The sequence below is a fragment of the Columba livia genome, chromosome 3 (assembly GCF_036013475.1).
Source record: "Columba livia isolate bColLiv1 breed racing homer chromosome 3, bColLiv1.pat.W.v2, whole genome shotgun sequence".
In the NCBI taxonomy this organism is placed as follows: Eukaryota; Metazoa; Chordata; class Aves; order Columbiformes; family Columbidae; genus Columba; species Columba livia.
This window is the reverse complement of record NC_088604.1, coordinates 116,611,208-116,638,397: the sequence shown is the minus strand read 5'-3', so window position 1 is coordinate 116,638,397 and position 27,190 is coordinate 116,611,208. Positions and strand designations below refer to the sequence as shown.

Here is a 27,190-nt window from a genome sequence, read left to right as displayed (position 1 = left end):
CTGCCCCAAGATGCCTGTGATCTAAATAAACAAGGCAGATGATGAGTGGGAAGAAAGAGAGGAGCAGGAAAGGGAAGTGATTTGCTCAGGGCCAAACCATCAGTAAATATCAGCCCTGTCTCTCCTGAGCCGTATTTGTGTGACCTATGCGCTGCTCGAGTCTTCCTAACATATTGAACCAGCATATTGTGAATGCCACTGGGATTTCAGTATTAAATCATGGCAAATGGCAAAGTGGGAGGAGAACTGGGACTGCTGAATTTGCCAATGAATTTACGTACTACTCTAGTGCTTCTTGGAAGAGCTCAGCATCTCTCTGGACCTGCCTTTTATTCAGATGCTACAATATCTTCCTGTCCAAATAGAGAAGTTTCTAAAACTCACACGGAGCAGTCAAGGGAATTCTTCTACAATGAGCTGAATATTATTTTCACTAATCTGACTACAAAAAAACCTTTAAAATTCTTCTACAGTCTAAACAGGTGGCTGATTACTCCATTTCCTAGGTACTTTTAAAAGAATGCAGCATTTAGGGAGTGAGAGATTTTATACTGAAAAGACAAACTGTGAGTGTCTTTGGAATTGAACTTGTGCTGCTCTGATTTAATAGACCAAAAACTCCAATTAGACTCCCTTGCTTAGCAGAACCTGTCTGGTGGGTAGAGATGGAGGATACTCTTACTTAGTGAATGAATGCCTTTTACTCCATTCTTTTGACACAGCAAATCTGTTATTCCTTACCCAGGAAAAGGATGCCTCCATGTTTAAGTGTTATTTATACATATATATATATATATGTGTGTGTGTGTATATATATATATATATACACACACACACACACACACACACACATATATATGGATTCCTGTCGTGGTTGGCTTTGCTCTGTTAGATACTAGGAAGATACAGAATAAACAGACTGACCTGGTTCCACTCTGGAACAGAAGAGTGTTGTCCACCCAGGGAGGCCCTATAGCAGTACAATGCATCCTTAATATGTAGGTCATAGCCTGGTGGACAAAACCAGTGTCCCCAAAGGACCGTGCCCTCCTTGCCCAAGAAGACTAGGCTGAGTTTGGAGACTGAGCCCTGGTGCTTTTCCCAGGGAATGTTCATGAGGAAAACTATACCTGTATTTTGCGATGGTGCTGTGCAATGTTTGGGCCAAAACATAAAATAAAAACAAAGTGAGGCAGAAGAAGTGAGACTAAATACACAGTTGTCGGCTGACCATCTTATTTTCTTCTTCAAGTTTTTTACCTCTGAGCCAGCTTTATGAAGTGTAGAATAAGGCATGCAAGGGAAAAGCAGTGAGTGTACTACCATCTTCCAGTGGCAGCACCATGGCCTTTAAAGAAAATCAGTCATTGTAGGGTGGGGAAAAAACAAGATGGTTTCTGGCTATGATGCAGCAAGGGAAAAAAATACCAACAAGATCAGTACTGCAAAAAGCCCAGCAAGAAAGCACTTAACAACATGTACAGACAAAAGGTCTGGTTTGTACATTTATATCCAAACAGGACTATCTTCTCCTCTCAAATGCTGGGGGGGAGGGGGTTGAAGTCAAGTTTATTAACATTTCAAAGCTGAAATGGTAAGCTATAAATGTTTAATAACCTCATGATGTTGCTCTACACTGGACACTGAACACACAGTATGCCACTTTACTAACTTCATTCATGATTGGGAAACAAGTTTTCTATTACATTATTATCATAGTCAAACATTCCTTAGTCTGAAGAATAAAATAAGAAATATTCTATTAATTTAGAGTTTGGTCTGAAGCTTGTCAAAGCAAATTTGAAAAATTCCCTTGACATCATTAGCTATTGGAATGGTTCTACTAAGAAAAGTGTTTTAATCTGCATAATTCTACAGAAATATGTATCTGGCACAGGGGAAGGAGATTCATAATTCTCGCCTTGGTTTTTCCTACTCAGGATTAGACCCCTTCATCTATGTAAACCAGCAGGGTAGCACTGGAGTCAGGGTCACCACATTAGATGAAAACGGGGCACACAGCATTCGCGTGGAGGTTCACAGATTCGGATCAGCTGAGGATCTGAACTACAGGGTGAATTAATAGGCTGAGAAGTAACGTGGCTCTTTAATCATGCACGGATAGACATTCCAGCATTAACGGGGTGACAGAACTTGGAGCAGGAGCTGAGGAAACGCGTTACTATGGATGACTAAAAAATGTTTCTTGGACCACATTTTTGTCTTTAGGGTGTTGACACTTCTCTTTAGTGTCTCTGGAAAGTGCTAGCAATGTCAGCCGCTCCTGCTACATAATTGTCTGCATTAATTTATTCAAAACAAACTCTATAATCCATATTGATTAAAACAAAATTATTCATTGAAGTGGAAATTTGTGTGTTCCTCACATAACTGAGAGTGTATATCCATTTTTCAGGGTATGTCCTGAAATGCAGAGAAAGTGATTTGGATTGCCTGATAAGTCATTCACTTACACTGTTAGGAAAATCACCCCTCAGGCTAAACCGAAGTTGGAGTACCTGCCTTTTGTAGCAGGCATGGATAGGATGCAACACACTGTGATGCTGGAGGGACTGATGGACCCTTTGAGAAATCATCCCAATTCCCTTCCTAGTGTTATTCCCATCTCGGGAAATTAAGTGACGTAACAACAATAATAATAAGAAATGACACAGCAATGCATTTCTCCTCTGAAGTGCTGGGCAAATTTCAGTGAATGTTTTGTTGCTGAATTGCTCTGAGAGCCTCATAGAAAAAAGTTTAAAAAGCTGTTACAGAAGATCGAAAATAGTGTGTATTAAATCCTCCAAAAGGGTTCCCAGTCATGCTGTTAAACTGGCTTCACCGAAACACTGGTAGAATTAGGTATCTAAAAGCTGAACTAAGCCCAGAGTTTTAAAATCGTATATTCTGGCTTACTGACAAGTAGCTTAGCTGGTGGTCCAGTGGAGAACGAGCTTCATAGAAAGCGTGTTGAACCCAAACCAGTGCTACTTGTTGGTTTGCTTTTATCTAAACATTAGAGCTTAATGCAACTGAAAGGCTGAAGGACATCAACTTTCATAAACTGTGGTGCTGTTTCACCCAAAGTAATTAATTTTTAAGTTGAAAGTGATGGCCTCCTGCTCTAACGGGTCACTTTGCGTGCAAAATTGGGCAGATCTTTGCAGAAAAACAGTTGGCAACCCATAGCAGTCTCCTTGGAAATCACAGTCTGGGAGGACACACCAGTTGACCTCTTCATTCTTAGAGTCAGGGCTGAGTATGCTCAAGGGCTGCGTGAGAAAAGTGGTATGTTTTATCATCTCCAGTATTCTTTCTTTATCGATAAACAGAGGAACTCCAGAGCTGTCAGTTTAATGCTTCGACAAAAGCAATTCATGCTGTGCTGTTTTCTTCTAAAGGACAAGAGTGTGAGATGTTTGATGCACCATCGCAAAATCCAGCAGTCCAAATTCTCCTCTGAGGTTCAACAGGAAGACAAGGAGAGACAGAAGTAACTCCAAAGAGAGAAGGCTGTTTCCAATTTGAGAGCTGGATTAAAGTGGCACATGCTCCATGAAGTCTATAGGGTCCTATGAAAGATCTGTTTTTCTTCCCTCTGGCCTGAACTACCCTAAGCATCCCATTTTTTGAGAATCCTTATTTTGTAACAAGATAAACAAAGGATTGCCTGCGCAAGGGCTGGAGGGTCTTAAGAAATTCCTCCATAGCACAGGAAGAAAGAAAGGCTCTAATACTGGGGAAAGCATCCCATTATTACAAATTTTCATAATAAGATGGACCTCACTAGTTCTACCCATTCATGGCCTTCCATGTAGGATACAATTGAGGTTGGTGAGCACTGGATTTGGGTCAGAACGCTTCCTGCGCCCTCAGGAACACAAATCAAAGCATGGTCACCAGGCCCCTGCCATGACCATGGCTCTCCTGCGAGTGTGCTATCAAGGTTTGATGATCAGTTGTTCTAAAACATGTTCTTTTTGGCTGGCACTTTGCAAACACAGCTTTCGTCGCCTCCTGTTACACATTCTCTAAGCAACCAGTTCAAGCATGTTTGCTGGCACCTGCCCTCACCAACACCAACGGGAGGTTCTGTGATTGTTCTCATGCAGAAAAGGCCAACGTTGTTTGTATTTGGGCCCCAAACACACTTGTGTGGCACATTTCTTCCTCTATATTGCTGGAAATGAAGAGGTTTTGTAGTTTCCAGAGATGCCTCAGTGTGTTGTCACTGAAGGTCAGTTACTGAACATTTCTCTCCTGCTCCAATTAGGGCATTTTTAGAATAGTTCTGTCTTACAGACATGTTTGGTTTTGAGCTAAAAGATCAGTCACAATGGAAATAATGAACTTTGAGGAAAGCCCGAGTCTGTTTTAAATGCCCAAATGTGATTTTTTTAAAAAAATTGGCTTTACACAGTTAATTTTTGTGAAAAGGCTGAAAATTAATGCTTAATAGAAACTTGGAACAGAAGGAGATTGTCACTTGATGTCTGAATCACCTCTTGTCTTGTGAGCATCTTTTTATTAGCCTCGGTATGCTTTGGATTAGGCCTCAGATGCAGAGAAATACATTCAGTGCACACCCTTTAATATTTTCACATTAGTAGCAATGCTGTGGCAGGCTGCTCTTTAGAGTATTGCCTGATAAAATTAAATGGCACTGATGGTCAGGTAAGTAAAAGAAAATTGCACCTCTTTTGGTCTGTGCGAGGATTTAATATGAAATACAAACCATAAGGACTAATTGCTGAATTCTTCTCTCAGAATAGGTCTTATTCAGGTCACTGGACATCTTAGCTGCATGAAGGCAGTTTGCTCAGATGTTAAAAAAATCCAAGAATATAAGGTCAGAGGGTTAAGGAGCAGCAAACATTTCTCAGTCTGACTGTGTCTGACTCACTGAAAGCCAATAACTATTATACCACCAATTGTGGGTTTTCTGAGTCCAATATTTAGAAGGGCTCCGTGTCAGAATACACCATATTTGCTCAGACACAAGATGACTCAGGACCTAAGGAGCCTCCTTGTGTTTGCATGAGGCATGTTTTTGAAAATACATGTAAATATTTTTGGGTAAGACATCCTTGGGTGCCAGGAGTGTAGAAAGAGCGCAACAAAATGCTATTGCATATCCAATGCTTAGCAAATCTGGCACCTGCCCTACAGAAAACTTAAGATCATTAACGGTGTTCCCTTATGCTAAACAGGCAAATTGAAGATGACCCTTGGACCCTAAGTTTCTAAAGGCTGCAAAAACAAAAAATGGCTGGGACTTAAGTAAACACAATATGAGCTTGAAGGGTGAGAGAGCAGCAGCGGGTAGCTGGTAGGTAGCTGACCCAGGGGCAGTGGGGCACAGAAGACTGTGGGGAGAGGGAGGAGGCTTTTTTGTCTCCACCTGGCAACTCATGGAAGGATTTTTTAAAAAAAAAAAAGAAGAAGAAAAAGTAAAAAAAGGAGGGGAATGAACCAGGCTGCACACATGTGATGTTTTTCCCAGTTTCTACAGTGATGCAGACATTAAAGACAAGAATGGGAGTGTAGAGAGGGGCAGATGAGAGCACAACGAGAGGCATCTTGCATCCCTCTTGAAGCAGAGCAGAGAAGCACCAGCTGCAGGAGCCAGACAGCCCTCGAGTGTGGCAGTCGGGCTTGGAGCTGAGCTGATGTGGGCAGTGCAGCTGACGGCCACAGACACTTCGCTGATCCCAGAAAAAGAGATGCGTGATGGCAGTGAGCAGGGCAGCTGGGAGGAAGGAGAATATGAAGTCCATAACATGCCTCAAAGAGAGGGTAGGGTGGCCTGAAGAAGCAAAAAGGAAGGTCAGGACTCCAGGTTTCTGTTCCTCACCTTCCTGTACAATGGCGGGCATCTCTCCCATCCTATGCAAAATCAACACCACCAACTTCATGTGCTTCACAAGGGTATGGATGGCTTTATGTTCATGGAAGCAGCTGTATTACTGCTGCACACATCCTGGCAAGCTGATGAGTCTCAGAGGACTTTACTTCATCTGTTATTGAAATGCAACAGTCAGGAGATCATTCAGGCCATTAATTATTCACAGACGTTATCACTGCTCCAAGCAGAATGGAGCTAGTTTTCCCTTCGTAATTAAAAAGGAGCTAATCTGATCTGTGATATAGCTTAGTATCACAGCACCTAGAAACCCGAGATACCTGGTCACATCCCAGTGTGATGATAATGCATGCAAAAATGCTATTTGTGAAAGTGCCCTGCTGCTGATTTAGGCAGGTGGGAGCTCAGAATTGTTCTGCTTTTGCTCTATCTCTGTGTCCAGCAAAGGTGATTATAAGACTCCCATCAGCCTCCATAGGAGCAGGAGTAGGATCAGCATGTAGAAGTTTTAAAAACCCTGCCTTCAAGTTCGATCTGAAGTCCATTGATGCTGAAGGTGTCTCTTGACTGAACTAAAACTTGGCTCAAATCCATATCTATTAGATTTCCAAGCCAAAAAATGTAGCTTAATCCTATTAAATATTAGCCTGCTTTAAAATGGATTTCCTAAGTAGGTAAGCTTTCTGACTTCTGTATTGCAAGGGCTACGTACAAACCACTATGCCTCCTTAACAAACACATTTATATCATATCTATTTTCCTTGGGAATTTCTCCCGTGGGATGAACATAACCTGAAATGTCAACACCCCCCTACTTCCCTTCTCCTGCTTCAGAGAACTGGGAGATGAACCCTCTCTTTTTAGAAACTACCCTTGTGTAAAGTGATTGTTTTAATCTCAAAGCCCAGGACTTTGTGTTTTCTGCAGTAGCTCAGTAACCCAGTGAATCCTGAAGGATTGGTGATACAATTGAGAGTACCCAGTGTCCAGGTACATATGGTCTTTGGACTGTGTCATTCCTTTCACTGTTTTTCTTTTGCCTTCCTATGTCCCGTACCTAGGGCTGAGCATTCCCTCACTGATCTCTCTTTCTCTCTCTCTCTTTCTTCTCTCCCTCTCTCTCCTTACCTTGCTACCACTATTGGGATGTAGAGTAAAGATGCTGGTATCAGGACTTTGGTTATGTTGGATGAGCAAGGAGGTAAGTTCAGATTGCTTCAGTAAGGAAGTATAACCCTTCTCAACGTACTGTACTAACTGTGTGCAATCCTGAAAATGAGGACTATAAAACACATGTGTGGTTGTGCATGAGAACCCAGGAATTGCTTTGCCTTCGGCTTTGTTGTCTGTCAGAGAAACATACAATAGCTGCATAATAGTCTGTATTTCTTTTGATATGTTTCCCATTAATGTTAAAGAGAGCTGCAGGCTGAACTCTTCCAAATCATCATTTTTTCAGCAAGCTTTGGGTCAAGAACCAGCTACACAACAGGAAGATTTGCCTCCATAAGTGTAAAATCCAGTATTATTTACACAGGTGCTATGTAATTTTCTCACTTGTTTAACTACAAATGAAAAGCATACCTTAAATGCAATGAAAGAGTAGGTAAAAAAGGCTTAGCTTGTGTAAAATTCAGCTGCTTGTTGTACAGAAATGTCAGTGAGGATAAGAGGAATTTATCATTAAAAGCTATGACACAAACAACTTATTACAATTGACCATATAGGAGCTTTCAAGCTTAGATGACAGTGACAAAGAGTCTGTGGATGACAGTGACAAAGACAGAGCTAAATATATTCAACACATTCCAGGAAATTACATTTTTGCCCTTCATAATATTACAAAGAAGCAGGTAGCTTCTTCCCCCTCCCCTTTGCAACTAATAATTCTTCATTTGCTGCAGACCCACAGCACCAGAAAAATGGTGTCTCCAAAGAGAAGTTAAACCAACAGACTATAAATTTCTGCTACTCTAAATCAAACCAGCCCCCCCAAAAAAAAGCCCTTGTTATTATTTACTATGTGACATGGTATGAAACTGCACTAGGAATTGTTTTCTACAGAGGTAATGCTATACTGCTCACCGAGCCCAGACAACGATTATAGGCAAGGGTACAACATTGTTGGGAAATGCACTCCAGAGCCTGATGGACCCTTTTCATCTGTAACGTCCCTGCCTCTCTTGCACTAAAATGGACAAAAAAGTAATAACAGAACCTAAACAGAAAGTATTTTCTTCTATTTGCTTTTATATATACATCTTATTAATTCTCCCCTCCCATCTCCTTCTTTAGGGAAAATAATTCAACCTAACCAAATTTTGCCGCATCAATTTGTCTTGACAAGAAAAAAATTACAGAGAATATTTTGTTGTTTTTGAATTTTTTTTTTCTGAATAACCGCAGTGGAAGAACTAGCACTGAATACAGAAAACCAGAAATCACTTATGTTGAAACAGATATGGCACCTGTCTAAATAATGTGTTTTGTTTCAGAAGTGAATTATACAGTTAAAATAAATTATGAATGTTGTCAGACAAAATCTATAAATACCCAGGTGTGTGATTCACAGACAGATCAGCAGAAACTTCAGTGGTTCCTGTAATTTCCCTTGTCTTGGGAAAGTATGTTTCTGTCATTTAACTGTTCTTTTTCCACAGATTGCTTGGAGGTTTCATTTGGGTTTTAACCCTGATTTTTTGTTGCTGTTGTTGTTGTTACTTTGGAGTTCTACTATTGCTAAACCCTTCGTGCACATGGGTTGTCTGACCGACACTCCAGTCGAGCAAGGAAGGATTGTCCGTGTGAGCCAAGGAGCTAAGACTGGTCCTGCTGATCTTTTTGGAGTCGGGGAACTCAGTATTAAACTCCCACTGACAGTAAAACCTGAAATGTACGGCCAGAGATGTGGTTAGTTGATACTTTCAGGAAAGAATCAGCCAATTTAAAAGCCTCTTTAAATTGGTTATGGTCATACTTTAAGTGGTTCAGTAAATTAAGCTTGTGACTATACAGTAGGGGTTTCTCAAGGAAAACAGCCTAACAATGCTATTAACAATGCTAATACAAACTGTGGGAATATTGTAACCACTGTACTGTGCGAAATGTTTATTTTTTTTTCCATTTTAGTGATACGCAGCTGTAATAATTCCTGATATATATATTTTTTTAATTTTAGCGACAAAGAACTTACTATACTATTGGGCAAAATACGCTAATGATGACTTTGAACCCTCTGTAATTAGTGCAATGTGCGCAACTCATGGATGTCTCAGCAGATTATAAGATTAAGGAAATAATTTGCTAACACTGCCATGTGATCTCCTTTCAGCTGACTGCACAAGTCACTTAAGATTATTAGGTGTTAAACAGACAAAACCCATGACATTGATCTTTCCAGTGGGTGGCAAGCAGAATATCTAATCTCTGCAGTTGCTTGAAGCTCTGTTTCTAGGTTTCCTTACAAAATTGCTTGCCTTGAAGCTATACAGGCCTTCACAAGGAAAACTTCTTTGAGCCGATCTCAATCTAAATAATGCAAAGCAGAACTCATTTTCTGACATCAATAGGCAGATGCCTTTGGGAGCATAAAAGGAAAGAAGTCAGTGTAATTTTACAATAGTGGGTGTTTATATGATAAAGCCAGGCTGACTAGGTCCTGTTGCCCAAACGCTCAGCACAGTTGGGTGCGCAGCAGAACACAGAGCCTGTTATGACCCTACAGAGATGTGGAGCTTCACAAGAGCTTTTATTACTCCTGTTTCACAGAGGATGGGACTGTCACAAAAACCAGAGACCTCCCTCCAGTGCCCTTTGAAGTCACTGGGAATCTGAGGGGGCTTTTGGACTGGTCCCTCTGCAGTACCAAGGGTTATCATTTTCTGAGTCAGGTAATGTCACCCAAACCAGTTCACCAGAGTTCTTTCCCTGCAAAACCCACAAGAAGGAGCTAAGAGGTTAAATTCTCCTTGCTGAGATTTTTTTTCCATCGGTGAGAAAGTCTTTCCTGGACATTATGTGCATCCATAATACTTACATTTTTTAAAACCTGGCCTTGAGTCAAACAACCTTATTTATTTAAATATAGATACATAGATAATGCTTTAAAATAAAATATTTCTGTTTTACACTAAAAATGTGATGTTGCCTAGGATTATCGAGCATTAGTGAAACATGCTAGTTCAGAAAAATGTTAACATTTGGATGCATGTTAGTTAAAAGACTGTAGAATTGAAACTGATACTGCAAAGTGGGGATACAGAGATAAACCTGAATTGCGGACATAGCAGGGGTCCCAGAGTTCCTTTGAACTCTGTTCCTTTGAAGGGAGCTCCCATCACCTGGGCATATCAGGAGGCAGAGAGATTTGGACCTCCAAGGACCTTTGCTTTTGGGTATGATGATGTCCTCATGCAGTTTATTACGAAAGAATTTTGTTCTTGTATTCAAAATGAGGTGGAAGGGAAAACCTTTTCCAATAACAACAGTAGCAGCACAGCCATTTTTCATCCAAGGCAAGATAGAGCCACATCCACAACTTTGATAAGCCACAAAGAAAATGTCAATGCAACTGAAATGTTCCCCGTGCACCACACCAACAGCAAATGTGAAGCAGCAATGCCAATGAAGATGGGGAGCAGCTTCATCTACCCAGCAGATCAATACTCCGAGCTGAACTATGGAGATAAAACTTCGGAATAACCGGGCAACTGTAAAAGCAAAAAGGTTGACACCACCTGGTGGTGCCCATGCCAGCTGGCCTCTACAGATTTTGCAGGAGCTGCAAGTTTTACAGTTTTGTATGAGTTGTGGCTGATCTCTTTCTATAGCACTGGAGAAATAACTGTAGTAAATACAAAGATAATTTCAATTCCTTTGCATCAGAGAGCAAAACTATAGCACCTTGTGCAGGGTCCTTCCCCAGCTTATCTCTTACACAACAGCTACCACAAAAAGCAATGGGCAGTGAGATGCCAAAAGCAGAGTTGCTAGAGGGACTCCAACAACACCTACAAGCTGAGCTGATCACAGTCAGAAATGCTTTGTTAATTAGCGAAAAATAAAAAAGGTAACTATCAACACTTTGAGATTCTACAGGAAAAATGACATTAATTATTTTGGAAATGTAGTGTAGAACAAAAGACAAATGAAGCCCCTGCAAAAGCGAGTTGTGCATTGTGTAACTGTTATTTTTAGCACAACTACATGTGGGCTTACAAGCTCTCCCTTCCAACTTCCTTCCATTCACACCTGCGCTCAGTAATGGCTTTCAGAGCAGAGCTCGGTCAACACTCAGGATTTCTGAAAAGCCTGTCCTAGAAATGTACTTCAATCCAATATGATTCTGCTTTATGGAAAATGGGATCTTTGGCTATCATTGGAAATAATCTGCTGACTCTCTTTCAAATTTAGCCCTCTTGTATGCAATTATTATTACGATGTGTTCTTAGATGTCCTTTTTTTCCCCCTAAATTAAAATTGTCCTTGGTGGAAATTAATTCATTGCACAATACTCCAGGCAAAAGAGCGAGTTCTCTTGTCCAAATGCAGTTAACTGACATTCAAGCCCAGCCCTCAGATCCAAGACACTAGTCAAGGAACATTTATTATAAATTGCAGATGGGATGCAAAGGTGGAGCAACCGCACACTTGCCCTGTCCTGGTCCTCCATTCAACGCTGTGTTAAGATGATTTTGCAGCAACGTTTGCTCAAGAGACCACAGGAGCAGCTGAGCGATGCTCTTGCTACAGCTTCCCTCTCGGGGATTTGCCGGGCTGTTGTGGAAAATGCTGGCAAAGACCTACTGGCAAAGGGCCACAATGCTATCATAAAACTCACAGGACTGGTTTATGGTCCCTCAGTTGCCTATGGCTTTAATACAGAAGGAATTCATAAGTATAATGATACAGGTAAAAATACAGTAGCCTCTATCCTAAGATATGCCATTAGTTTGCTGTAAGATTCTGAAGAAGATATATGACCACTGTGTTTGAATTGGAGTGACACTATCAGACGTAAAATGGTATCAATATACAAATAGGGCTAATAATTAGCAGAGCTTCCTGGAAAAAAAAAATGAAGGAAATCTCAATGAAACATGCTTCTGATGTGTATTCTGCTTCCAGACAATGCCAATTCTCTTATATATCACATATAGTAATATGATATTTAAACATATATATAGATGTAGTATATTCAAAGAGTACTGCAACAAACTATCAAGAGACGCTTAAACTCTGACCTTGGAGTGCTTCTCTAAATGGGAGGTAGGGGACATGATCAGTGGTGGGTGTGAACTTTCGTAGATTCATGGCAGTATATGCTAGCAGACTGTCTGCTATAAATCCTTTAATTCAATATGCAAAGTTGGAATATGGAAGATCTATGAAATTATTAAATTAACCTTTTGCTAGCCATCTGGTTTCTTAGCAGCAATGATTTGTTCTGGGCCAGATTTTAATATCAGTTATATCAAAACAAATCCAGAGTGACCTCATTATGTTAATTCCTTCATAATAGTTATGCTTCAATAATTGTTCTTGGAATCTACTTCCTTGCCTGTGGGACCAGATCTTTGATAGGTATAAAGTGGTGCTGCTCCACGAAACCAGCATAACTATGCCAATTTAAACCAGTTAACAATCCAGCCCATGACATTAACAACCAGCAAATGGTTTTAGGACCAGCAATCAGCTGTCTAGACTTCCGGGCTACCAATATGACATGGGCTTTTTACATTGATGAGGTTTCCTTTAATGGAAGATAAATTAGTTGTGGATCCCTTGTGTATGCAGAAAAAGCACAGGCATCACACACAAATCCTGAAGCAGGATAAATTAAGTCAGGTTCCTGAAGAGAGCTATAATTTAAATGAAAGTCTTTGGGTCATGTCAAATATACTCTTCATTTAGCACTAATTTGTTCAGGCAGAATAGAGCAAGAGCTGGTGTTGCCCAGCTATGCAGGAGCAGGCAGGACTCTGAGTCAGTGAGAAGCGGGAGCACTTAGAGCAGTGTCACCTTCTACTTCATACTCACATTTCTGATGAGACAGACAATGTGTGGCTACAAACATGAAACAAAGCTTCTGCTAAAGCCTTCCAACCAAAATGTAAAATTACAATGTGCATTAAAACAATCCAACCTCATATTTTGGGTTCTTGGCTCAGCAGTTTATCTGGCAGAACTCGTGCAGTGTCTCTCTCAGGTTTCCTTATTAGTTTCCCAGTCCTTTGCTCATATTATATGTGCCCCTTTTAGAAGGCACTGCCAGGTAATGCTGATCCTCTAAATGTATCCTTGGATTTGGGATCAATAATGTCTGTGGTATTAGGAGACAGGTACATCCAGTTGGAGAGAATGAGACCTGGTGGCTGAAGAGCGAATGCAGCAGGCAATACCAATATGTCACCTCTCCTTCCCAAAGCCCAGCCTCGTGCAGGAATTAGATTAAGAGCACAAGTTCAATATTTGAATTGTTTCAGCTTGAATAATTTAGGCCAGGATTTTCAAGGCCCTGTAGGGGTGAGATACCCATTTTCCATTAAAATTAATTAAATAAAATAAAATTTAATGGGAATTTGGTATCCAAATCCCTCAAAGAGCTTTGAAATGTTATTAGAAAGCTAAGTAAGAAATGAGGCCTATTCATATTCCCAAAGAAGTCAAGAGGAGCCTTGTACTGACGTCAACATGTATGTGCTTTTTTTTTCCTAAAATGCCTCCCTTTTTATTTTTCTTCAAGATAGGGCTTGGTTAACATCAGGGACGTCATTAAATTTCTCCTATAACCAGTGCTCTCTTAGTTCCTTTCCTCTCAGGTTTACTTCTGTGTTAGTATTCAATATGGGGAATAGGGACGTATTTGTGTTTGACATTGTGACATTCTGTTCCCCTAGGCCATTTTCCCAGCTTTCATAGTGAAGAAATTAACACACTAAATTATGAGCTACCAAGTCACTAAGAAAACCTCAAATCCTCATCAGCCTTAGGTGGCAATAAGCCAAATTCTGTTTGATGCCAGTGGAGAGACAGTGTCTCTACATGGCTGGTTACTGGGCTTGGTGCTTCATAACTTAGCCTGGAGCAATGCAGAAGTGACCCCACTGAAAACAAGAGTCGTCACCAATGCTTGTTGTCCTAAGATCCCTTGGGGACAGAGATAACAAATGCCATAGCAAATGGTCCTCTTTCGGTGAGCATCAGGCTCCTGTGCTGGTTGTAACTCCTCTGTGTTCACGCGGGTTAATCCTGATTTGCAGCACCCACACCAGAAAGAAAACCAGCCCTGAGGCCTCACACAGATTAGAAATGAATCTCTAGTGACAATCAACGTGGCAGGTCTCGATTTCCTCAGCCTCTGGAAAGAGGAGTACTTGAACACGGCTCTTCACAGCTCACTCCATCTCTGCTACTACCAGCTTTCCCACTCAGTCACCCACTAATCAAAGCAGTTATACTGCCCAAAATCACCTGATTCCAAGGGATTTGTAAGTGTAAGTAACTGAAGTATTTTCCATGGAAGGACACCTTTTGTCTTGTATTAACATAGATAAATGCAAAATAATAACGTTTTATCTCTCTTTCTCTTGGATGTCATTGGTGTCTTAGTAAGTGAATGTACTGTATTATGTTTCCAGATCTTAAACTTTATAACCCTTCCTTTCTATTTATACATCATTACATCTTGTTTAAATTAATATATTTCAAACATCTTCCTCCTTTCTTTCACTCTTTCCATATTAGTAAAAACCATCTTCGGCGTCCAGTGCGGCATACAACCTTTCAACAATGCATCAGCTCAGATTAATGCATTGTAATGTCATTATTAATTCAGTTCTACACGGTCATTTTTCATGTTCTGTTGAAGACAAAAGCAAACAAACAAAAATACAATTCATTCCACACTGTCATCCCTTTGTCCTGACCAGAACAACTCGATCGTGTTGAAGAAGGCATGAACCATATCAACCAAGACATGAAGGAGGCCGAGAAAAATTTAAAAGATTTAGGGAAATGCTGTGGCCTTTTCATATGTCCTTGTAACAAGTAGGTACTGGGTACCGGCTCTGCTATGTGGTGTCCAGTTTTTTGTCACAGTGAATGTCTGAAGTTTTTGTCTTTTTTTTCTTTGTCCTTTTCCATCTGCTTCATTCTGTGGGGATAAAATACTTGTGTTTAATCAGAACAACTGGAACGCATCGAAGAGGGAATGGACCAAATCAATAAGGACATGAAAGAAGCAGAAAAGAATTTGACGGACCTAGGAAAATTCTGTGGTCTTTGTGTCTGTCCATGTAACAAGTAGGTGCTGCCTGCCTCATCTCTTTGAGCACTTAAGGCTGATCCCAAAGGCCTTGTGAAGCTCATCCTTGCTAGGCACATGGGCAGGATGAGCATGTGGCATGCAGAAAGAACGACTCTGGTTCAAATGCATTCATCTCATAGCATAGACAACTGACTGGGAAATACTGTAGATGCATTAAAATCAGGCATACTGCAGTGAAAGCTTCACTGTCGACACCTTTTAATGGTAAAAGTTTCAACATTTTACACAAAGTGTACTGAGTTCCAGTGAGCAAAAGCACTGGGGCTACCTTATTCCTGGAGAGCCTAAAATTTGAAAAGTATTTTCACGAACAAGTTTAATAAACAAAACAGCTGAAAAAAATGCAGAAGAGGCCATAATAAACATTACTCAAAATTATGAATGAAAACCATACTTTGTTCATCGTTCAAATAGCAATAGTCCTTAATGAGATCTTGAAAGAGACATGACGTTTCACAATTGGAACCCAACTTGAAATGGTTTTCATCTTGCCGTAGGCAACAAATTTGAGAAAACCTGAACACGACAAATTTCTCCTGTTTGGGTAGCACGTACACTAAGCAGAAATGTTGAAATGCATCGAACTTGCTTGCATGCCATCACACTTGAACGAAACCGTCCTCCAAGTAATGCCAAGCTTGTTTTTAATGCCAAATGAAAATGTGACGTGCGGTTATGCGGGTGTAGGAAATAAGGGACAAAGTGGACCAACCAGAAGTCCTTGAGGAATGGCAAATGCAGCATGCAGTGAGCAGACATGCAACCAGGTTACAGCAAAAACATTTGTACATGGTTGGCCAGAGACCATGTAGGAAACAAAGCAGGGTGCAGTGGTTCTGTGGTATTATACTCCCTCTTTGTGTGGCACAGATACTTTGTTCGCAGCCAGGGTCTTATCCTGCCATGACTGTCAAGACCAAAGGAAAGAGAGAAGTCATGGAGTTCAGTGGGTATTTTGCCAGAAAACAGAACTGTAGGACTGGGTTTCTGCCTTATCAGTCACCATTTGTTTTGAAGTTAATTCCCTTGGGACACAATGCAGATACTGCTTCAGCTTTTAAATAAATAAATAAATAAATAAATAAATAAATAAATAAATAAATTTTCCTCCTGTGAACCAAGTAATTAATACAGAGGAACCAGCACAGAAGAGCCACAGGTACAGGAGTGTGCAGCAAAATCTTTACATCTCCCAGACCATAAAAGCTGTTGCAGCTCTAAGAGGAGCAGTATCCTGGCTTGCTCCTCCTAGAGGAACCTGGCGTAGCACCCATATGAAAAGTTCACCCTTGAAGTACAAAAGAATTCCCACGTGTTTTGCAGGAATCTTCAGTTTTTTAGAGCAGCTTTAATATTCTGCACTGTAGGAAAGGCTGCTCAGAACTGACAGCCCAACCTGCGGCATGGATGGGGTTAACACCCAACATGTGGCCTTAAAACATTTACTGCTCCACTCTGATTGCAGTATCTTGAAATCAATAGATGCAAGAACAGAAAGATACTGCTTATATTCCATGTGGGGGATGTTCGTTTTTAAAGGTGTCTCTTCCCTGCTTTGAGGCATTATTCTGACCTTTGCAGTCTGCAGCCAGGTTTCATAAATTAGAGTTGCTAACCAGTCAAAGTGTTCAGAAAAAGAATCAGGATGAACAATGTTCTTAAAGACTGTTCCTTGAATCACTATCCCAAGACTCAACTGGTATGAATAAGGTGATATTCTGAGAAGTGGAGTGTAGGAGAGAGAGAAATCCATACAGTTCTTGGCACCAGTATCACCATGATCCCCTAATGCTCTTCTGGCTGGTGATAGATGAATGCCATATATTTAAAATAGATTAACTATTTCCCACAGAACTATACTCTGATATACAGCGTAAATGCAACTCTATGAGCCTTCCCAAAATGTAAGGCTTGATCCTACATTCTCAGGAGACCTAAAATGCCCGTGACATGAAACTTTGACCAGACTGCATTCAAAAGGACAGCTGCTATGGAGCATGAGCAGACCCAGACTCCACCTGTTGACTTTAATGGGAAGTCCACAAGAAAACAGAGATCAGGTTCTAGATGTATAAAATAATTCACCTCAAACACAGAGACTCTCACACTCTCAAAGCTGTACAGGTCTAAAGAACAGGCAAAACCCTATAAATGTATGTGCAGCAAGAGAACTGCTTCTACTCATTTCTAGAAACACCAATGCTGACGTATAGTTCAGAAAACTAAGAACAAACAAGCTGACCGTCATCTTTTCAAGTCTTGATAAACTTTAATAGGAAGTAAGCAACAAAACAGGGCACTAGGAAAGATCCTCTTTCATCTGCATTTTAATTCTGTAGTGGACTATGCAACAAATCTTCAGGCTCAATAGAATCTGAGCTGCTTCAGGGGTCACAGAGAGAACACAACACTGGAGATGGATTTGTTGTGTTGTTTCCCAAACCCCTCAGAAGCACTTTCAGTTCCTTCCCCCAAAGCCAAGCCACAGGGCTGTTTATGTGACTGATTGGAGCTGACCAAAGAACAGGGAAACTATGGAGATTTGCAGTTCCCAACAGCTTTGTTGGAAACTGCTCCATTTCCAGAATAAAATTGAGAACTTAGACCTACAGACCCCAAACACACCCTCCCATTAAATTGCTCAATCTCATCTGACAACCCTAATGACAGGAACCCTAAATATGCTGCACATGCTAATCTGCCACTGAAGGTATGCCCAGATTTTAATTTTCTGTCCACAGCAGCTCAGTCAAAAATGGCTCTCAGAAAGCTCATGTAACTGTCATGAACAACAAATATAATGAGTTGCTAGGCTATTGTAAAGTCCTGTGGTTTAAAGCTCCTGAAGGAAGTGATGATCCATTTTTGCCTGTGTCTTGCTTATTGTGAAGGCTGTTACTGCTGATGCATTAAGAGTATGATGAACTATTGGGGCAACTGTGCTTAGTGAGAATGCTTCACTTCTTATTCATGCCTGTAGCTGGTGCATGAAACAAAAAATGTAGAAAAATTTCCCTTTCTGATGCTAGATTGCTCGTATCTTTTCTCCTGCACTCATTTCACTTCTGCCTATTTTACTTTTTGTCTCTGTGGACAAAGGTTTGTACATCAACTGTCGATGTATGATCACTATTTTCAAGTACCGATATATTATTTGAAAAATCTAACAAACCCTATGAATTTTATTATAAAATCATCCCCAAATCACCGTGGGAAAGGTTAGTGGCTTTAAATGCCTATTATGCCACATATGTGCTAAAAAAATACCAATAGAATCCCAATCTCCTGCATGGTAAAATGTTAAAATCTAGCTAAATCTGTTTTTTCTCTATGAGGGTGTGTTGCTGTGATGTGATGTACACACTATACTCGGCAGTTCTGTTTTCATGTCTGTCTGCCAGTATGTTCTCTGTGTTTGATGTCAAAATGTATGTGTCACTGAAATGAAACAATGTTTTCTACTGATCTGTATTTCTTCTCTTCTTTTTTTTTTTTTTTTACTTTTTCCTTTTATTTTTGCCTTCTTTCTGGAAACTAAGTCAACATCCAAAAAATCTGTGTGCAGTGTTGTAGACTTGACAATTGCAATTCACCCTATTGGAAACAAAACCTCTGACCATCACAGTCATTGTGGCAGTAAAAAACAACCAACAAAAAAAATTTTAAAAATAACAGCAAAAAAAAAAATCCAACAACCCACACCAAACCCCTCCTTTTATTCAGGGTTATGATATATCGGTATACAATGAATGACCCTCTATCTGAAAACTCATTTTGCTTGATTCAGCTTTTAGCTTGGAGAAAGAGTTTTGCTTTTGTCCTTGTCCACTTGATGCTTTGTTACTCATCATCTTTTTTGCATAGGCTTAAATCAAGTGATGCTTACAAAAAAGCCTGGGGCAATAATCAGGATGGTGTTGTAGCCAGCCAGCCTGCACGTGTTGTAGATGAACGGGAGCAGATGGCCATCAGTGGTGGCTTTATCCGCAGGTGAGCCTTTTTATCCACTGTTTTCTCTCCGTTCTCCTCCTCACTGATATATTTAGATTTCTCCCATATGGTCATGAGTTCTTGATGCTCATTAACTCCTTCAACAGTGCTAAGTAATGAAATGGAGCCAGTGTTTTCCACTGAGCTTTGGGTGCTTGGATTTAGGTTGACAGCGATTAAGACAGGTACCAAAGGCTTCCCATGGCCCTGTGGGTGCCTCCGTGAGCTAGTGCAAAGGATGGTTATGTTGCCAGAAATCCTGGAAGTCGCACTCTTAGCCCCGAGAACCAGAACGTGCTTGAAAACGTGGCCCTAAGCCTTCCTCCTTGAGACTACTCAGATTTAGGCAATAATAAAATACAAATAATATCTGTGTATTTACTTGACAGCAGCAACGTGAGGTCACAGACTGTCACAGCCAGTTGGCACTGTCCTCTGCACTCCATCTCCTGGTGTGAACAACATGCTTTTCCTGGGGGGCTTATTATGGGTCTTGTTAATGACAGTTGTCAAATGCCTCAGAAATTAAGTGTCAGATAAACACTAGTTTATCATTATTATGTCTCAAGATACGCAGTGCCCATTACCCATCCTTGCCAGAGGATGTACTGAAGAATCCAGCATCCCTTTCTTTTCAAAAAGAAAAAAGCATCAGGCTTCCTGCCAAAGCAGCAAGCCAAGCACAGAACCTGAAGCACATTTTTAACAGAGGTACACCTTGCTGAATGGGGAACGCTGACCCATTCCTCAGCTGCTGTAAAGCCACAAGTACGGAGAAACATTGATGCCTTAGTGGCAACCCCTGTGCAGTCAAATAAAATCCGCTTCGAAACACACAACAATACTAATGGCAACCAAACTGCAAACTTTCCGCAATACGTAGGGATCCAGCAATAAGTACCTACTGATTAACAGTACTTATGGAACATGTATTTAGATGACAACACTATCAGCTGAATGGATAAAGGCATTCCAGTAGGCAAAGCTTTGATCTCTGAAGATTAAGGACACCAGATTAATAAGTAATTATCTTTCCCAAAACTATTATCCACTTATTTTTTTGGCTGCTGTGATAAAGGGAAATCAGTGCGATAGAAACAATGCTGTCATGCAATTTGGAGCACGGGATGGAGTTGCCATTTACGTTTGCTGGGTCTGCCATTCACTACTTTTATTTTCTTTTTTAAATTTCTGGACAGCAGCTCCACCAAAGCAAATGCTGGGGCACGATAACAGAATAGCAGTGAAGGAAGTTATGCTGTGCCATTATTATCCTGCAAATAGCCTGCAGCACCCTTTTGGCACCTACAGGAACACAAATTGTACGAGAGGCTCAAAGTAGCAGTTTTCTGAGTGGGACTGACAGACTTTGCTTTTCCCGGTGTCAGTCACCACATGCCTCTCCAGTCACTCATTGTAGAACTGGGCCTTGGCTCAAACACAAGGTTTTTCTTCTTAAAACAAAACAAAACAAAAAAAAATTAAAAAGACAGTGCTAAGAATGAGAGACAAAGGATCTTTACTAAAGCCAGTAAATCTGAGAGAAGCTGCTTCTGTCATTTACCAAAAATACATTTAATTAAATAGGATGTTAGGTCAGGATTTTCACAGCTAAATCAGCTCCTTCCTAATATTTCAGTATATGAGGACTGGACAGTATCCATTAGCAACCTGTAGTTCATGGAGGGGAGCTGGTATAATTTAAATTCCACCACTCTCCAGCACCTGCCATGCACTCTAATCACACACAGGTCCAAACAAAGCACCTTTCACTCTTTGAGGACCATCACCAGCAGAGAGGTGCAGCATGTGGCACAGACAAGCTCAGACAGCAACACTTCTAGAAGCAGCTGGCACAAACAGTATAAATGGAGCAGTGATGAACCCAGACAATTAATCCCAACATCCAAAAAATAAGCATGTAATGCTTTTCAGGCTAGCTACTTATTAATCCTTTTTCTTCAAAACTGAGCGCAGCAGCATTCTCCTCAGATGACAAGTGAAGAGGAGGTTTCGGGTGAATCAGAGTTTCAGGGGGATCCTCTCTGCTTTAAATAACTGGATTTTTGCTCACAGGGTAACAAACGATGCCCGGGAAAATGAAATGGATGAAAACCTCGAGCAGGTCAGCGGCATCATTGGCAACTTGCGTCACATGGCCCTGGACATGGGCAACGAGATCGACACACAGAATCGCCAGATTGACAGGATCATGGAGAAGGTAAGAGCTGAAATATCTAAGACAACCTCACAAAAGGGGCTGTGTTTGCCCTTCTGCAAGAACAGGCTGTGCATGCTGCAGTTTCTATTTAGCTTGGAGAAGGACAAGAGACAGAAATAGCTGCTAGAGATCCTCTTGCTTCTCCTTCCAAATCCTTGGGCCAAAGCAGAGATCACTGCTGTGGAGCATCAGTAACCTCCAGCGCAGGTTGAGTTGATCCCGCGCTATTGGGTTCACCAGAAAAGAGCAGGCAAGGGGACCCCTTAGCACGGATCAAGGCACCTTCTGCGACAGCTTTGGGAAAGCAACAGCACTCTGAGAGCCATGGGGCTTGGATCTGAATGTCCTGGCACTTCCTGGCAAGTTTTAAACCTTCCTCAACTTTCCTTCCCTTGGAAACTCCTAGAGCAATTCAAAATTGGATGACCTGTTTGGAGGGGAGTCCCCAAAAGAGGATGGAGATTTATTAAGCAAGACTTTGCCATATGGTAACAGTGCAGCCAGTCTTGTCGTGCTGCCTGCTTATAAACGCATTAGGACACATCTACTGGCTCTCTTGGTGTATGTATATATATATTTATCTATATCTAGAGAGAGACATAAAAATGGGCCACACACGGCCCCAGTGAAATACAAAAGCTCAACATTACTATTGCAAAATCACCATCTAAAAAGGGAGAGAGCACCATTGCAGGGCCAGACCTGCATTGCAGATTTCTGAAGCAGACAGCAGCACCCTCCAAATCCAGCTGGGAGCTCACAGCCACCCTCAGATCCCCAGATCCACAAGCCATCTGCATTGGGACTGGCAGAGCTCCAGGCACAGCCAGGCTGACGCGAGATAAGAGGCTAGATCTGCATCTGGTGTAAAAATCAATACCACGTTTGACTTCTGCTGAGATTTACACAACCCGAGGATCTAACCCAAGGACTTAAATGTGCTGCTTAGAGTTAATTCTGACCTTAAGTGGTAGAGCTTGTACTCCTGAGCCTTCTTACACGTGCAAGTCTTCTCACACGAGCAGGATGCCCACACTTATTTTTCATGTTAATTAACTACATCAGGGACTGGTGAAAAAAAATTACTGCACTGAGGGATTTATCAGTAGATTTCCCTATTGGAGTTTGATTCCAGAGAGAACTAGGTGAAGTATACATTGTCTTAAATGTGGGCTTTTTGTCTCTGACAGAAAGACAGTCACATAACACAGTAGAGCACATGGCTTTGTGTCAGTCAAAAGTTTGGGTTTATAACGCTGCATCTGTTAGTTTGACTGTATTGGAAAACGCACAGTATTACTGTGACGCCATTCTGGAGCATTTCATATTTCTGGGAAAAATAGGAGCAGAGGGAGAAGGATTTACCACTGCTACTTATATGAAAAATACTACAAAGCTGCACATCTAGCTACATTGCAAGAAAGGACTGGAAGATTCTACAGCCTATATCATAAAACATTTAAATAAGAAGTCTAGGACATATTTTAGTTTCTCTGAGCAAGTATGAGGACATGCACTATTACATTTTACCAGCTACCCTGCTCATGACATAACATAGTGGCAGGAGACATGCCCTGTGGATGGGAGTCAGCTGCATCCTATCCGTGCCTGCAGGACACTGTCACAAACTCCAGTGAGCCTCACAAGGCACTGCTCTCCCTTCAGTTCAGGCTTGCAAACATCTGGATTTTTAAAACAGTCACCAGGCTCTTCGTGCACACAAAGCACATGGTCCAAATCTCTAGGCGGTGCATGCTGGGAGCAGCTGGCAAACTGAGGGACTGGCCATCCACATCCACACAGACTTCTTATGGAATTAGGCATTTCATGCAGCAACAGAAAGAACTGACATTGCAGGGTAATGTGATTCATTAAATCCAGCCTCCCAGGCAGGCCTCGTCAGGCAGAGCCCTTGGCTAAAGAACAGTGACATGTTTTTGAAAGATGGACTTGTAGCATACACAGAGGAGTCGTCGTGAAAGCAGCACAAAAACAAGACAGTCTACAGTCTTAGGCAAAATCTGCCAGATTCCCCAGAGTAAGGACACACAGTAATGAGATACTAGAAAAAGAAACAATATATTAGGAAAACCATCTATAAAAGACAAAAACAATGGTTTGCTGGATAATACTGAAACCACAAATGCATACACATCCATTTTGCAATTAAATATGTCAACAGACCACTGTCCCTAGCTGGCAGTGGGCATACAGCATTGCTGGAGTTGTTTTCTTTTCCTGACCAGCCAGGAGCACTGTGCTTTTGATCAATTATGATAATTAGAAAGACCCTTGGCCGGCATGCTTTCCAAAAGCTGGGGTGCATCACAAAGGTAACCCAAATGCTCCTACAGAGTTTATGTTAAACTGGATGCATGCATCCAAACCAGAGCAATCTCATAATGCAGAGATGTCATCTGGTCTATCCACAGTGACCAGGATAGCAATGAATAAAAGGCTTTATCCTTCCCCTCAGATCAGAGAGAAAAGGACAAAACCTAAAATAATGATGTGACGAGTGGGTCAGACAGCCCAGACATCATCACCAAAAGACTCTGGCTCTAAAATCAGCCATAATTAGTGACTGGGAGGAAAGTAGGAAGGGCTCAAAGCATTCAGTCTTGACCTAGGTGAGGTCTGCACAAAGACTCCCACTGACTTGAATGCAACATCATCCAGAGTTAGACCTTAATATTCCTACTTCACAATATTACATTTCATCAATATTCAATTAATATTAATGTATTTCATTACAAACGTAGCTGCTTCCAAACCCATTAATTTATTTTTTAGGTAGTCTTTTAGCAAAAGTACGCAAAACTGAACTGTGATAGACAAGGTCCAACTCCTGACTAAAATAAAGGAGTGCGGCTTATAATGAGTAGTTATGCTGATTTACGCTTGTTGAGGATCTGGCGCATGGTACTGTACTAAAAATATACATTGACATAGAATTTGCCAAAATAATTATGGAGAAAAGCCCAATATATTTAAGAATGATTTATTGCACACCAGTGTAGCCATTTTAAAAGGATTTTTAAGTGTGTGTGGGAAAGTTGCTTCACCATTCTGTCTTTGCAAATTAGAGATCTAAAATAAATCTGCACAATTTGGATACACCCTAGAGATGTGGGAACAATCGTCAAAGCTAACAAAACACAGCCATCACACCACAGAAAAAAGTTGCTACTTAAGTCTATGCTTTTAAAGTAGTAACACTATTGTCACCTTTCCCACAGGTCTGATTTCAAAACTCAAAAACATTTTCTATCTAGTTCCCCTGCTAGCATAAGTTGGCATAGCAACGTGGGCTGGAATGGAGCTTTACCAACATTTGTCAGCTAAAACAATGTCTTTAGTCTCCAAAACTAACTCCTGCAGAGCTACAGAAAGCCACGGTCAAAGTGTCTTCCCACTCAAAGACAACTCCTAAGCCTCCCAAGTGGTGCCATTTTATTTATTTATTTTTAAATTATATTTTATAAGCAAGTGCTACCCCATGGAAGAAAGTGAAGTTAGTGGTCCAGCCTACACTGGACTAAATTCTAGTTTGATTGCTTCAAATAACAGTAGAATCCCTGCCTTTTCTTAACTCCTGTTTATACTGCTGCCCAATGAGAGAGTTTATTCTGTCTTGCAACTACACCGGTGAACGTTGTTGAAAGAAAGGAATAACAGCCTCACTCCCACCCATTCCATTCCTTTCACATGTAGAGCAAAGAGATTCAGAATGATGTATTTTCAAAGAAATTTATCTCTGCCAGCATTCCCTACATCAGACCAGCTCCAGTGATTCTCTACACTGACCAAAATTCTGGTTTTGATTGCAAGGCTGGTGATGTAAATTAGAACAGAGTCCAGGTTCACTGAATCATAGAGAGCACTGAAGCTTTTCACCAGTGAAATCCATGTGTACATCATCATTTCTCATTCTGTCATCCATTACCATCGATACTGCTTACACTGTCAGTAGCACCAGCTACAGACCTGGCACAGCATTTACAAAAGTTCAGAGAAGCTAATACAGACATAAAAGCTCTGCTCAAAGGCTACCTAAGCGTCACAAAACCAGCAAATCCGTAATTTCATTTTGGGTCCCTAATACCACTATAAAAAGCAACGCTCTAGTGTTTTCAAGCTTATTCTTTTTCCCCGACCTGGCCGAAACTAGAGAAGTGACCACAAAGCGCTGTAGATGTTCTCATTGTCTTCATCTGTTTCTTTCCTTTGTGTTCTTCTAGGCTGATTCCAACAAAACCAGGATTGATGAAGCCAACCAGCGTGCAACAAAGATGCTGGGCAGTGGGTAAATGCAGTGAAGTGCATTTCCTTTTAATGCTGTCCTAAAGGGCAGCACCTTCATGCTTTTATCATGGTATTTACCTACTAGGTTTGCACACATGCACATATCAGCCCCATTGTAAATGTTGTCCTGTGTAGTTTGTCAGCTTTCCAAAAATGATACTTGTAATTATTTTTTTCTAGATATCTTTCTTTCCAAAGGTTGTACATAGTGCTGATTTGATGGCTATAGCTCACTATGATGTTTTTTGGGATTTTTCCTTTCTTTGTTTCTGTTTTGGATTCCTTTTTTCCCCTCTCCTCATTTATTTTTTTTTTAATGATGTTTGCTGAATTGACAACACTGTTGGAATGCTAAACGTGCTGTTAACCTTTAAATATACAGTATTGTTCTTGTAAAACTGTGACATTCCACAGAGCTACTGCCATGCTCCTGTCTTTGGGTATCATGATGTTTGAGCACTTAAACCTGCTGTCTTCAGTTCTTCATTGCCATTATCTGTTGTTATGATTTCATGATTAGACAATGTGGAATTATATTACTATAACAAGCATTGCACTAAAAAGTGATGTGATTTATGCATTTATGCATGAGGAATAAATAGACTTTTAGACTCCTACTTAAACAAGAATTTTCCCATGGCAGTAGCACACCAACAATGACAACAAAAGCATGCTCAGTATTCGGACTCTTTTGGGACTATGTTATACCAGCAAGTTTGCAGTTGTGCCACTTTTTTCTTGTTGATATATATATAGTTATTCATCATGATCATTTTTTTTTATTATGAAAAAAAGAGGGATTTGGCACTCACCATTTAGCCATTGCCAGCAAATAAAGCTTGGCTGAAAATACGTCAAAGACAAAAAGAAATAAGTGTAATATATTGGGTTTGTCTGTTGCTTTTGAAGACTATCTTTTGGAGGAAACGACTACTATATGAAATGGTGCAAAGAAATGTAATTTTTATAAGGCTCTCTCTTACTAGTCGCTATCCCCATGTGGTTTGTTATCGGTACAGTTCTCTGTTGCTTACCTAGAGCTATGCACACCAAATCGCTGAGATGTTTAGTAGCTGACTTAATTAAAAAATAATAAAAAAAACCTAAATGAATGAACTCTAGATAAACTGTGAGATAAATATCATTTACAGCATGTAATATGAAATTCCTTCTGTCTCCTGTCAGTTTGTGAAGTGATTGACATTTTGTAGTTAGTTTAAAAATTATTAAAAATTATAGATCTCCAAATCCACGTTTGCTTTATCTATTTGTTGCCCTACTTGTCAGTGACAACTATTCATTTGCCACTTACTTGGGGAAAGCAGAGGTTCAGTCTAAAGAATCTTTACAATCTGGATCTGTATTGCACGTGGGAAACTAAAGATTTCTGTTTACAATAACGTATAAAAGTAACTATTATAAAACCAGCATTTTACACTCAGCACATTCCAAGTGAATATTCTTATAAATAACCTGGCTT

At 40.6% G+C, this 27,190-nt stretch overlaps 1 protein-coding gene across 2 annotated transcripts in view; it reads left to right on the top strand.

The window, feature by feature from the left end:
* The window catches only part of SNAP25 (synaptosome associated protein 25), a 61,639-nt gene extending 34,681 nt beyond the window's left edge, over window positions 1–26,958 (top strand). The window contains exons 4-8 of one of the 2 annotated variants that reach the window (XM_065059919.1): window positions 7,019–7,067; window positions 14,797–14,914; window positions 19,059–19,184; window positions 21,261–21,405; window positions 25,647–26,958. In XM_065059919.1, the coding sequence (XP_064915991.1) occupies window positions 7,019–7,067; window positions 14,797–14,914; window positions 19,059–19,184; window positions 21,261–21,405; window positions 25,647–25,715 (507 nt within the window). In that variant the 3' untranslated portion in view covers window positions 25,716–26,958. Of the gene's footprint in view, window positions 1–7,018; window positions 7,068–14,796; window positions 14,915–15,051; window positions 15,170–19,058; window positions 19,185–21,260; window positions 21,406–25,646 lie in introns of both variants that reach the window. The other variant, XM_065059918.1, reaches the window with a different exon arrangement.
* Window positions 26,959–27,190: the final 232 nt, after the last annotated feature.